The 13,897-nt window shown below is 38.8% G+C and overlaps 1 protein-coding gene across 6 annotated transcripts in view; it reads right to left on the bottom strand.

Annotated features, from left to right (window-relative positions):
• SLC12A6 (solute carrier family 12 member 6) overlaps positions 1-13,897 on the bottom strand; it is a 105,591-nt gene that overhangs the window by 4,439 nt on the left and 87,255 nt on the right. For 5 of the 6 annotated variants that reach the window (XM_012465513.3, XM_012465516.3, XM_064374818.1 and 2 more), the window contains 12 exons: positions 10,577-10,751; positions 10,170-10,288; positions 8,891-8,989; positions 6,918-7,037; positions 6,045-6,149; positions 5,470-5,638; positions 3,940-4,135; positions 3,198-3,367; positions 2,505-2,636; positions 1,804-1,911; positions 1,413-1,597; positions 574-707 (listed from right to left, as the gene is read on the bottom strand). In XM_012465513.3, the coding sequence (XP_012320936.2) occupies positions 574-707; positions 1,413-1,597; positions 1,804-1,911; positions 2,505-2,636; positions 3,198-3,367; positions 3,940-4,135; positions 5,470-5,638; positions 6,045-6,149; positions 6,918-7,037; positions 8,891-8,989; positions 10,170-10,288; positions 10,577-10,751 (1,712 nt within the window). Of the gene's footprint in view, positions 1-573; positions 708-1,412; positions 1,598-1,803; positions 1,912-2,475; positions 2,637-3,197; positions 3,368-3,939; positions 4,136-5,469; positions 5,639-6,044; positions 6,150-6,917; positions 7,038-8,890; positions 8,990-10,169; positions 10,289-10,576; positions 10,752-13,897 lie in introns of those variants that run through there. The other variant, XM_064374819.1, reaches the window with a different exon arrangement.

Raw genomic sequence — 13,897 nt, 5'->3', positions numbered from 1 at the left:
CACCTGCCTTGGCCTCCCAAAGTGCTGGGATTACAGGCATGAGCCACCACACCCAGCCTAAACCTCTTTTTTTTTTAAATGGTACTGGTGGGAATAAGCTAATCTATGTGGTTGTAGTGCTGAATGGTTTCCCTCATGTCAGAAGTCCTGGGATGAAGGTATGAGGAAGAATCCATATCTCTTTTTTCCCCTCAGTTAAAGGAGGTTCTGTCTCAGCTTCTTCCCTAACTTTATCCAAAATAAAAAGGTTTTGCAAAGTGGGTCGAGCCTGAAAAGGAGAAAGGATGTGGATATGCTTTCTGTGGGATTGTGAGGAAGGGTTTTATACACTGAATATTAGCTGTCATGTTGCAAATACACCATCTAAAAAGTCTTCTAGAACTGAATTATAGTTGCCCCAACTCCCCTAAAAGAATTAACTTTGTAAAAATTCTTACCTAAGACTTTTAAGTCTTCCTTAAAGAGGGAAAGTGGGGGCACAGACAATAACTTTTATAGTTACCTCGTTACCTCATCTCAGAAAGAGGCTAAGGAGATTTTCCCTTCTGGAAGCCCCACTCTTGGAAAGGATACAGTTTTCATCACCCTCAGGGTTTCGTGGTGGCCCTGGCATATTCAATAAAACCAGCTTTGCTTCATGGGACTTGTTAACTATAACCTCATTGAGTTTCACTGCTGTATGCATCCGCCTCACATTGGACTGGTCTCTGAGTGGGGAAGAAATAAAGATAGTTTAGGTAAAAAGAAAACAAGCTCTACAGTCAACCTTAAAAACTTGATATCCAGAGCTTTTTCACTTGACTATGGATAATCTGATAAAATGATTTTTCTTTTTTCTTTTTTTTTGAGACGGAGTTTCGCTCTTTTTGCCCAGGCTGGAGTACAATGGTGTGATCTCAGCTCACTGCAACCTCTACCTCCTGGGTTTAAGTGATTCTCCTGCCTCAGCCTCCCAAGTAGCTGGGATTACAGGCACCCACCACCACGCCCGGCTAACTTTTTTTGTATTTTTAGTAGAGACAGGGTTTCACCATTGGCCAGGCTGGTCTCAAACTCCCGACCTCAGGTGATCCGCCCACCTCTGCCTCCCAGAGTGCTAGGATTATAGGCATAAGCCACTGCTCCTGGCCTAAAATGATTTCTTTATGATATTAATATCTGGGTTTTCTTACTCTCTGTTTGCTTATTTTATACTAAGAACACAGTATGGAGGTGAAGTATGTGGATAGAGAGGATGGTTAGCCTGTGTACACTGTCCATTGGGAGCCAGTATGAACAGGCAAACAATAACGAGGTGGCCAGATTCGGGGTGAAATGAACAGACTCTATCCTGTGTATCCAGGCAAAGTCACATTTGTGCCACCAATTAGGTTATTATATTTTATGACAAACTTGGGAGTGGGAAAACTTACGGACGCATGTTAAGCAGGTCCTGGAATCCTTCCATTGACTTGGCTTTTTGCCCCCGGGATGCCATGTACTTGTCTTTTGTCCAAGTCATGTGTACCTTCTCCTGATAGGTTTCTGTCTCTTCATCCTCATCAGAGCCAATGCTGGTCAATCGTAGCATTGAGTTTCGATCTTTCACCAGCTGTGCCTGAGGAAGGTCCAACACAAGTTAGTCTACTGAATTTTCTCTCATGCTTCATCTTCAGTTATTTTGAAGTAATAATGGGGTTATAGTGGAATAACTGACAGAGTGAGAAGGAAAGAATTTGTCATCCTGTGGAAACAATATAGTATCATCCCTTTCAGTGACAGACTTTAGAGAGCCAGGATTGGATCGATGCAGTAAGGTCTCACCTCTCTGTCTCGCTCTGTTTTGGATAGCCGCATGTGTCGGAGCATCTGGGACCTCTGCTCCATCATCAAAGTGCGCTCGTAAGTATAAGCTGATATGTCACTGTCATGCTGCCATAGACATCACACAAATGGGGCAAAAAGCACAAAGGAGAAAGAAGGATGAACCACACATTTTTATTTCCAGTCACTAAATTAAACCAGGGAAAGCCTCACAATATTAAACTAAGTTTCACCCCTATTTTGTTTAGTCATTGAGTTACATAATGCTTTTGTGATTGTTGATAAAATCCAGAGGCCCTGAGAATCTTTTTCATGATCTAACCAAGACATGTGTTGCCTTGAAACGCAAAACACAAACTCTAGTCTTTTTAATACTGTTCGATTTTTTTTAAAGCCATGTGTGATTTTAAGCTGAATATATGAATTAAAATTTCATAGAACTGTATTAAGCAGATGAGAATCTGGCAGAAATATCAGGGCTGTGAAATAAACAAGAATGCAAAACCAAAAAGCAACATCAAATATGCATCACATATACATCCTACTTAGGTCAACAAATTAGGGTTTTGTTTTTTTTTTTGGCACTAGGGGATTAATCCACATTTAGAGCTGAGTCATTTCCCAAACCAGAAAAGATTCAAGGAAGACAGGGAGAGGAATGGGGGAATGAACCTCTTGTATCTCAAACTCAGCTTTCTCACCATCTCCACCACTTCTACCTCCGCCTCAATGCGCAAGTGATACAGGAAGGTGGCTAGGTCCTTCTTCATTTGGATACTGTTGTCTTCTAGTTGGGCTACTGTGAAGATCCGTATGCTGCACTTTCGCCACACCTTAGAGAGAGACATACGTATATGGAAAATTAGAGCAAGGAGGCAAAAAAAGTTACTTCCTAAGAGACATCGTGGTCTAGAAGAACCTTGCTATATATAGCATGAGGGTATTTGTTCCTAGCTTCCTACTTGCTATGTTATTGTATTAGGGCAAAAGATTGACTAAACATCACATTTATTACAGTTTTAAGGAGTCCTTAATTTCATAACAAGAGAACACTGGCAAAAGAAAAGATGGCTCATGATACATTAAGAGGTGCTTTATTCAGATAGTACATTGATGACAACATGCAGACTATAATATTTACTATTTTAAATTTCAATTTAGTCTTACCACACAATGGGCATGTATATGTGTGCAATATACATACAATAGGCAGGTTTCAAATACAAAGACAATGATTTCTCTTAAGGTTGAAATTGGAATCATGGGAGAGCCCAGAATAACTTCCAACTCTTCTGATTCTAAGCCGCAACACTATATAATCAAAGGAAGAATCTGTCTAGTGAACCAGGACAGAAGGGAGAAAGACTTTTGTGGAAAAAAGGTGTCTAAAATACCTTGTGCTGTTTCAGTAGGAATGGTAGTAGCATGAGCATGCCCCCATCATGCACAATCCACCACACATCAATGTTGCCTTCAGAAAATTGTTCCACATTGCTGGGAAAGAAGGAGATGTTTTTAGCCACCAGCAGTGCGAGATGGGCAGCAGTTGTCACTCGAACTGTGCCTAGGGAAAAAAAAGAATAAGCAGAGAAGACTCCTTAGGCTTGTGTTGCTTCCGATCACATCAGGAAAGCAAGCAAATGCTCTTTTTACACTTATTTGAGCAAGGGGTCCTATCTACTTAGTAGGTTATATCTCATTAAGTAACAAAAATCATTGTGAAAAATCTGAGTAGCTAACAGAATTAGACTGAGAACCATAATTTGTGTTACTAGGTATATTCTGATTACTACATTTCTAAGGGGGGATATGTGAATTTGGGAGATTATGATGCTGAAGAACAATCCTTCCAATTCCTGTGAGGACATCAATATGGAAAATCACATATGAAAACATGGAAGTTTTGGAGATAATTTCTAGCACAAGACCTGACAGAAATAAGTAATTCATGAACATAATGTGAAGCTGAAGGGGATGGGCAGAATCTGGGTATTACTACTGGCAGTGTTTTGGGTTGCCAGATAAGACTACACTTCAGCAATGGAATAGCGTCTATTTTAGGAGGCTGGGGTAACAAAGATTTAACTATATCCCCTTGATTTAGGCCCTTAGCTTTGTATGAGAAATGGCTGGTACCAATAAAAGTCTTCCAAGCACGAGCATCTTCGCTTTGACGCCAGCCATTAGGCCAGCCCATCACCACCGTGTTGTGCTTCATGCCCCCAAGGCCACATGACTGGATGAGGTGGGAAATGCCCTCTCTCAGTTTGGCGGCCACCACCAGCTGGCAGAATCCTTTTACCTTCTCTGCTTCCATTAGGTGCTTTATGGTCTGAAAGAGACAGGAGCGCAACACTAAACTGCTTCACTCTGGACCTTTTAACCCATATTCCTTCTCCGTATTATATCCCCCACCTGTTTCCAAAGTCTGCATAAAACTATATCACCTACAGAAAAGTCCAAAAGGTTAAAATTATCCCAAAGGAATTTCATGATCTTTTGTCTTTTTCACTTTCTAAATGCTTACTACATATTTTTACTCTGTAACTGGTTGTCTACATGTAGTTTCTGTGCCTTTTCCTTTTTCTGCTTTTGTTCCTTTGTACCATACCAAAAAACTGGGAACAGGGATCTCTACAAAGTGACTATTCAACATTCTCAATTGACCAGGGTGATTCACTACTGTGAACACGATCTTCTTCCTGCCTCAGCCCCAGTCATGCCCTGACTCATCTTACCAGAAATTCAATATGATGATTCAGTTTCACTTTAGAATTTTCTCAGGTATGTTTTCTTTTTTGCTTCTCCCATTCCCGTATGCTTTTTGACATTTTAATGGTGATTATTTATGACACTTGTAGTTGAATTACTATTCCTGTATTTAGTCAAGCCAATTTGGAGATATCATCTCATTTACTCTTACTCCACCCTCTTGGTCGGAAAAGGAAGGGAATAATGGTGTGGAAAATGGAATGATTTTCACAAAGGCACAGATTAAATTAGTGATATGGTTAAGAACTAGGCTATCCTGATTTTCAACTGTGTACCTTTTATTAACTTTTAGAATTATTCTGGACTAATGTTTCCTCAGCATTTCTAGTGTTTAGGACTTCATGAGCATTCCAAAATGAATGCCATTGAACACAATGGCATTTCAAAAACAATAGGATTAGTTCTATCATATATAGTAAGTATTAGAGTGAAAACAACTTCCTTGTTAAAGAACTTCTTCAGTGTTCAGAACAGCTAACCAGAAGTAGCAAAGGAATCTTACTCATGATACCACATAGATTAGTAAAGGGGAAGAAAATTTGGTCAGTACTCCCTGTTGTCACAAGATTGAGAGGAATCCTCTCCAAAATTCAAGGAATCAGTTTATTTACATGACTCTTCTCAGTGCTGAGATTAATGTTTGGAGTGTATTTGAAAATAATGTTTAGACTTAATAATCTTATAATCTAGTAATGTTTTAAATGGGAAGAAAGAATAACTATTTTCTGGCTCATCTTTATTATTTGGGGGAAAGTGTCTGTTTGAAGGTCAGCACTAAGTGAGAAACCTCCTAGATCACTCAGGAACAAGATTCAAGTAGAAGTTTGAGGTCTTACTACTTAGCATCACAAAGCTGTAAACTGAGTTCCAATACATCCAAAGTCTGACTCTTACCTGCTCAGCAGCTAAAGCTTCACCATAGTTCTCTAGGAAGTTCCCCACGATGACAGAGCCCACAATAGTGAGACCTTTTCCTGCTTTGAGCTGTGAGGCAAAGGTGAGGAGGCGAGGATGCTTGACATGTAAGTCTTCATCTAGTTTCAGTAATACAAGCAACTGAGGCCTGTGAAGAGGTTGGTGGGGGTTGGAGGGGAGGAGAAAACATTTTGGGTTTGGGTTTGGGGAACAGAATGACAGACTCCACCCTTTAATTCAGGAGATCTGTATAAAACAGGTAACTTGACAGAAGGAAGAGATCACAGGAAATGACAGGATGAGAGTATTATTTTGAATGTTCCCAGTACTATCTCAAGTTCATCAGTCTTCAAGGAAGAATAATAAATTGTAGAAATCTTGATCATAAATGACATGAAGAAAAGGGAATAAAAAATTAAGGATTTAGAATAGTTCAAAACAGGTCCATTATACCAATTTCTTGAGCCACAAGGTTTTCTTATCCTGTAATCAACAAAGCACATATTTTTGTGTGTTAACCATGTGCCAAATACCGCTAGTGTTGATTTCTTTACCTCCAGTTTTTAGTGTGTGGAGGTCCTTCCTCCAACCGAAGCAAAGCAAACCGGGCTGCACTGAGGGACAGCCCACGGATACCATCACCCCATTCTTTCTCAGCTCTGTGAAAAAAAGAAAAGAGCAGAGACAAATTTAAACTATAGTAAGCATAATTTTAAAGAATAACTTTTTTTCCTGAATCTACAAATCACATATTGCAAGGTAGAAGATTAAAACCCAGATTAATGATAAAATGTTCTTTACTAACATAATGAACCTGGTGTAGGCAGATCAACAAACAGCACCCTGCACCAACAGAATGCACGGCATAAACAGTTCAGAATAAAGCCTGAATGGGTCACTCATTCAGTCCTTCTATGTAATTCTTTAAAAGCAATAATGTAAAACAGCAATTTAGATTAGAAAATTATAACAGACCTGGAATTTAAGTTACTTTGAACATAATGCAGAGAAAGGAAAGTTCAATGCAATCTTCTGAATGTTATTTAGTCCTCATTTTTGAAAGTTGTTAGTAAGTCTTAGTAGTTACAAAGTTGTTCAGAACTAATTTCTTTTTCATTTCAGAGACAATCCCTTGACTGAAAAGATGAACAAAAATATTTATATTTGTGTTGTACTTCGTTTAGTACGAATCATTATTTGGATATGTCCTTTGTTATTTTCCATTGATCCATTCATACTTTCTCAATGGATTTCCCTTGTGATGAAAGTTTGCATCGGTAGGATGGTTAGAGAATTGGGGGTACAAAATATAGTTATGAACAAAATGAAATTACCTGAGTCCTTAATGTATTTTCACTAAGCTGGCTCTAACCAAACTAGCTAGTTTTGCTACTTTTAGCTGTGATCAAGATTAAATCCACACTCACCCTTGGTACTCAATGTACTTGTAGATCATACCAGCTATTACCATGGCTACAATGGCATAATACCAGGAAGAAATGAACATCAGAGCCAGACAGATACTCATTCCCATGAAAGAAAGGGCCCTAAAAAATTAAAAACAAAACAAATACCAAAAAGTATTTTTTAAAGTAGCTGAAAAAGAAGCCTATGTTAGAGGTGCTTCTCCAATTATCTCTAGTCAGGGATTATTAAAAATTTTGAAACTATTATAAATAGAACTTTTATAAAATGCAGTAAAAATGAATTCTTAATTATCACATGCCTGGATGCTGTAGCAATGTCAAACTGCCACAAAAGTTTCTAAATGCTTATTCTCAATTCTATAGTTGTCTTATCATGAAACAGTCAGTAGATGGGCACTAAACCCCAAACTGTACTTTGCATTAGAAGATGTTTCCAACTGGTGGAAAAACATAAGTAACAGTACACTATGAAAGTCATCTGTAGTTCTGAGGACAATTAATACTTACTTGGCAAAGCAGAGATGGACACAGTCAGAAATGTTAATAACTCTGGGATCTTCTAAAAAATTTCATGTAAATATTTCTAAAATTTTATAAATATTTATTAGCATAACTGCAGAACTCACTGAGAAAAATTTGCTATTATTTTTGGACTATACATAAGAGGAACCTGGCAGATAATAAAGAATTACTTGTTTTGATCACACAAATTAGGTAGACAACTACATTTACTGAAGGTTTTCTGTGTACAGAATGAACTTCCTAGCTCTATGATGAATTTAAAAGAATGAACAGGAGAGTTAATCTGGAGAAAACTAGGATGTAATGAAAATATAAGGTAAAGAGAAAAATAGAAGCAAGATAGCAACAAAAAAAGTTCATAAAGAATTTTTTTTTTGAGATGGAGTTTTACTCTTTTTGCCCAGGCTGGAGTGCAATGGCAAAATCTCGGCTCACCACAACCTCCACCTCTCGGGTTCAAGCGATGGTTCAAGTGATTCTCCTGCCTCAGCTTCCCAAGTAGCTGGGATTACAGGAATGCGCTACCATGCCCGACTAATTTTGTATTTTTAGTAGAGACAAGGTTTCTCCATGTTGGTCAGGCTGGTCTCGAACTCCCGATCTCAGGTGATCTGCCCGCCTTGGCCTCCCAAAGTGCTGGGATTACTGGTGTGAATCATGCACCCGGCTGCATAAAGAACTTTTAACTAAAGTTAGAGCTAGAAAGGGCATTAGAGGCATTAAAAATCAGTAGAAGATTTAAATTTTTGCCCAGTAAAGGTTACATCACTGCCCACCATTGGTAAGTGAAGTCAGAAAGGGAACAAGGAGAAAGTCAGCAAAGAAGAATGTAGCAACAGGTACATACAGGACATAATTAATGAGCACTTAGCTATGAGAGGAAAGAGACAGGATGATAGCCAAAAAACTTTCATGATGACCCCTTCAGGACCGGGGAGACTTAACTACAATAGCAACAGCAGCAACAGTTCGTTGAGAGCAGAGCTTTACTATGTACCAGACACTATGATAAGCATTTTAGATTTATTAGTCCCATTTTACAAATGAATAAAATTAAATTTTACATGGTTATGTGCTTTGCTGAAGGGTACAAAGGTAGGACATAGTAGAGCTGAGATTGGAACTCAGATCATCTAAGTCCGTAGCCCTAAGGGACAAACAGGAAAATAAGTATGCAAGAGAAGACTGTTTTAACCTGAAAATTATAGCAGGCTGGAAATACCTATTCTGTGCTTTTGCTCTATTCTTATTGGGTGTTATAAGTTATTATGAAGTGATACAGGAAAATAGGATAGGGGGGTGAGGATTCAGTTAAGAATTCAAAGTTGAAACAGTATAAAATGGCTGACAAAGAAAAAAATTTTATCAAGAAGCCAGACTCTCCTAGTTTTCTAGTTCAAAGATGGGTTCTCTTCAAATGTGAGTAAAAAGAAGAGAAGAAGCAGACTTACCAATGGTAGTAGCGGAATCGGGGTCTCCAGTTGGGTGTTCGAAGTAATGTTTGCAAGGCACATGCCAAGTTTACAAAGAGGTAACACATGAGAAAAAACCTGAATAATAAAAAAAGAAGAATGATTATTACTGGAAGATGATTATTTGAGGGTTAAGTAACTGGAGACCTTTGCTGTATTGAAGCCTGTTTCTAGACAACTAACCCCTGATTAAATAGGAAGCAGAGAAACTTAAACCTCTCCCCACAAACCTGCTGATCCTCCTCTGTTCTCTCAATGACACAACCACTCTTTATCCAGTTGTTCTTAGGATAATCCAGGTTTCGTCTTCTTTACCCTTGTTCCAAATTCACTTACCAAGTCCTATGGATTCTATTTAAAAATCTCTAAGCTGCTTCTCTTCCTTTTCATCTCTACTACTAATCACCTTAGCTCAGGCTCTCATATCTTCTTTCTGATTAGCATTCCCAGCTCAATTCTAGCCTCCTTCGAATCCATTTTTATACCAAACTGATCATCCTAAAGCATTATCATTTTGTTCTCAAAGATTACCTACTACTTCCAGGTCCTCTGTGATCTGGTCTATCTACTTCTCTATTCTGTTATTCCTTCAACATGCACCCTCCCCTCTAGCCAAACTACCTCCGGTTCTCCGGATGTGCTATCTTATATCATTCCTTAATTCCTTTAGACACATTCTCTGCCTGGAATGGCTGTCATCCCTTCTTTTCTTAGCAAATAACCAGTCATTCTTCAAGATACAAGTATCACTTCCTCCACAAAATCTTTCTTGCATTTCCGTCTGTTTAGATGTCTTGCTTTGGTGTTCCTGTGGTACTCAGTGTTCACCTTTAGCATGGCACTCATCACACTATATGTGGATCATTGGTTTCCTTATCCATTATCAGTGCCATAAGATTGTCTTATCCATCTTTGTATTCCCAGAATACCATATTACACAGTGCCAGGTAAGTAGTAAGCCATCAGTAAGTCACAGGTGAATAAATAAAAAAACTAACGGTGGTCATAAAAGCTACAACCAATTGATAATGAATTAGAAATGAAGCCAAAGAACTTGTCAAGTTAAATAGGTAGGCAAAAACCTAATAACTTACAAAAGTTAGTGCTACTTGAAAGTTCTCAGAAATGATTTTTATTTAAGTGAAGTTATATCTGTCTTTAGCCCACTCTCGTCACTACTGTTATATGACTAATGGAAATAAACATGTATTCTTTATCATTTAAACAAGAAAAACTGAAGAGAATCACTGGTTCTTACATGGAAAGAATTGGGGCCACAAGATCCAGGGAGGCAATAAGTATTCCAAGCTCTGCAATGGCAGCAGTTAGAAGTAAAGCCCAGGTAGGCTCCCCATTGGCTTTGCTGTGGCCAAAAACCTGTACACAGAAGGGAAATATCAGGCATAGGAGTACTGAGTCAATGCTGTCTGATTCCTCCAGCCTACAGTTTCAGACATCTGGAAGACAATAGTGTTACAACTGTGATATCTTTTAAACACCATTACAGCACTCACATGTAAACTTATGCTTGGAATTTAGAGGGTCTTGTGCTAAAAACCCATGTCTCTACATTTATCATCTAGTAATTTCTAAGCCCAAGAAGACCATACTGTTTCTCATTAACACTGGGAAAAAAATAAGAGGGCATTAAAAAAGGTCACTTACCCTCAGAAACGGTATGATGTTATCCTTAGCAATAGCTTGTAGCAGCCTTGGCGCACCTGTGAGGCTCTGAAGTCCAGCCCCACACGTTGAAAAGAAAGAGCCAATAACAATCACCCATGGGGATGGCCAAGATAAGGTGCCCACCACCAAATTACCTTTCACAGCATCCCCAAACCTGGGAAGGAAATAGGAGTGAGGAAATTTAATCTGGAAATAACTTTAGACTGAAATACTAGAGAGACATTTACCCCCTCTTTTTTTTTCTTTTTTTGTCTCCCTCTGTCACTCAGGCTGGAGTACAGTGGCACAATCTTGGCTCACTCCAAAGTCCGCCTCCAAGTTCAAGTGATTCTCCTGCCTCAGCTTCCCGAACATCTGAGATTACAGGTGTGCACCACCACAGCCAGCTAATTTTTGTATTTTCAGTAGAGACAGGGTTTCACCATGTTGCCCACGCTGGTCTCAAACTCTTGACCTCAAGTGATTCACCTACCTTGGCCACCCAAAGTGCTGGGAATACAGGCGTGAGACACAGCGTCTGGCCCACTCATTTTTTTTTCCATTTATAAGTTTTAGAGAATCAAAAATGAGACAAATAATATTATGAAATATAAAGATAGCCAGATTTGATCAAAAGGCACTACTGACCTATATTAGGAAAAAAATACATATGGGGCTAGAAAATAAGCTAAGCTTCAGTTACAACTTTCCCCTTCAGGATATCAAAAACACCTGCTTTTTAGAAAAATTGAGATCTCACTGCACCTATAATTCTGTATTCTTAAAACATAAGCATTTTTCTATGTCATAAAAAGCTATGAATAAAAATTTGTAGTGATCTGAGTAACAGTATTCAAGTCTTATGGCACATGCACACTCCACATCAGTCTTATGTATTAAAATAAAAATATTAAGATCACTGCTAACTTTTTTTATGGGGTTTCACCATGTTGGTCAAGGCTAGTCTCGAACTCCTGACCTCAGGTGATCCACTCGTCTCAGCCTCCCAAAGTGTTGGGATTACAAGCATGAGGCACCACGCCCAGTCTGATCACGGCTAATTTGATGGGTGAAAGATGGCATCAGTTTAATTACTTGTTTTAACAATTTTTAGTAAGCACACAAAAAGTAATGTGCAAAAAACAACAAATGTACATCTGAAGATTTCCACAAAGCAAACACCTATGCTCCATGCAGGTCAAGAAACAGAACATTGAAAGTACCCAAAATTCTCTCTTATGCCCATTCCCAATGATAAGCTCTTTCTTCCTCTCCACTATTTACTCTCCTGACCTTTTTTTTTTTTTGAGACAGGGTCTTGCTTTGTCACTGAGGCTGGACGGTAGTGCTGTGATTATGGCTCACTGTAGCCTTGACCTCCTGGGCTCAACTGATCTTTCTGCCTCAGCCTCCCCAGTAGTTGCACTATAGGCATAAGCCAACAGGCCCAGCTAATTTTTTACTTTCTGTAGTGACAAGGTCTTGCTATGTTGCCTAGGCTGGTCTGGAACTCCTGACCTCAAGCACTTGTCTAGCCTCAGACTCCCAAAGTGCTGGGATTACAGGCATGAGCCACCATACCCAGCCCTCTGACTTTGAATACTATGTAGTTTTACCGTTTTAAAACTTTATATAAATGATATACAGTACATACTTTTATGTCTGGTTTTCATCACTTAGCATTGCTTGTGAATTTTTTTGGGGGGGGGTGTATATTGCTATGACCTACTTTGATCGCTATATGGTTTTCTATTACATGAATATATAATTTAATCATTCTACTAGTGATGGACATTTCGATTATTTCCAGGTTTTGGCTATTAAGAATAATACTTATGAAGGGAAAATGAAGCAGTCAAAAAACAAAAACAAAAACAAAAACAAAAAAACACTACTGTGAAAAATCTTGTTAATTATTCTTGATGCATATGTGTAAGCATTTCTATTAGATATAGCTAGAGAGGAAATGCTGAGTCATAGGTAAATGGATGTTCTGCTTTAGGAGATAATATCCAATAGTTTTCCAATATGATACTCTAATTTACAGTCTCAATAATAATTTTTATATTATCGTGTAACTTACCAAAGCTCCATAAATTTCCTATTACAAGGGTATAGTAATATACTATACTACATACATACATATATACACCCACACATATATACTGTGCTACATACATACATATACACTGTGCTCTTTATTTTTGTCAACATTATTTATATTGCATCTATTAGGCTTTGAGTCCTCAAAGAGCTCAATGTGTAGGTAGAGTGATATGAAAACAAGTAGCTGCAATATAGCATCATAAATACCACAAAATAGTGTATTCAAATAGAGTGGCTGAACAAAGGGAGGAGTGTTTACCTCTGTTTGGGTGAGTATGGGAAAGCTTTACAGGAGAGAAGACCCTTAGCCTAGTCTCTTAGAGGATGAATATGAGCTAGCTAAGTGGGAGTAACCTATTCTAAGCAAAGGAAACAACACAGACAAATGTGTATACAAGTGGAGATATAACAAGACATATTAAACTCTAAGTTAGGGAATTTATGAGGGAATGGCAGGAGATAAGAGTAAAACGAGGTAGAGAGGGACAGATCACAGTGATGGATTTTTTTTTTTTTTTTTTGAATCAGAGTCTTGCTATGTCACCAGGCTGGAGTGCAGTGGGGCGACCTTGGCTCACTGCAACCTCTGCCTCCCGGGTTCAAGCAATTCTCCTGCCTCAACCTCCTGAGTAGCTGGGACTACAGGCATGTGCCACCACGCCCAGCTAATTTTTGTATTTTTAGTAGAGACAGGATTTCACCATTTGGCTAGGATGGTCTCAAACTTTTGACCTCATGATCTGCCTGCCTCAGTCTCCCAAAGTGCTGGGATTACAGGCGTGAGCCACTGCACCCAGCCAGTGATGGATTTTAAGAGGCACTGGCAGGCGCTGAAGCAGGGAGGTTTTTATGTTCAAATTTTGTATTTTAGAAAAGCCATTCTGGTGGCAGTGCGGAGTAAGGATTAGAGGGTAGAACTAAAAGGGAGATTATTACAATAACATAGGCAAAAATTCTGAAGGCCTGTACAAAGTGAGTGATGTGGACAAAGAATAGGAGACAGATCTGTGTAGTGTGGGAAATTTAAAAAAAAGAATAAGGTAAAGGGCTGAGTATGGTGGCTCATGCCTATAAGCCCAGCACTTTGGGCGGCTAAGGTGGGAGGACTGCTTGAGCCCAGGAATTTCAGACCAACCTGGACTAAATAGTGAGGCATCATCTTTACAAAAAAATTAAAAAAAAAAAAAAAAACTAGCTAGGTGTGGTCCCAGCTAC

Source organism: Aotus nancymaae, unplaced genomic scaffold (genome assembly GCF_030222135.1).
Source record: "Aotus nancymaae isolate 86718 unplaced genomic scaffold, 86718_ANA_hifiasm-v0.15.2.pri h1tg000011l, whole genome shotgun sequence".
NCBI lineage: Eukaryota > Metazoa > Chordata > Mammalia > Primates > Aotidae > Aotus > Aotus nancymaae.
The sequence above is the reverse complement of the archived record's forward strand: the minus strand, read 5'-3'. Positions and strand labels throughout refer to the sequence as shown.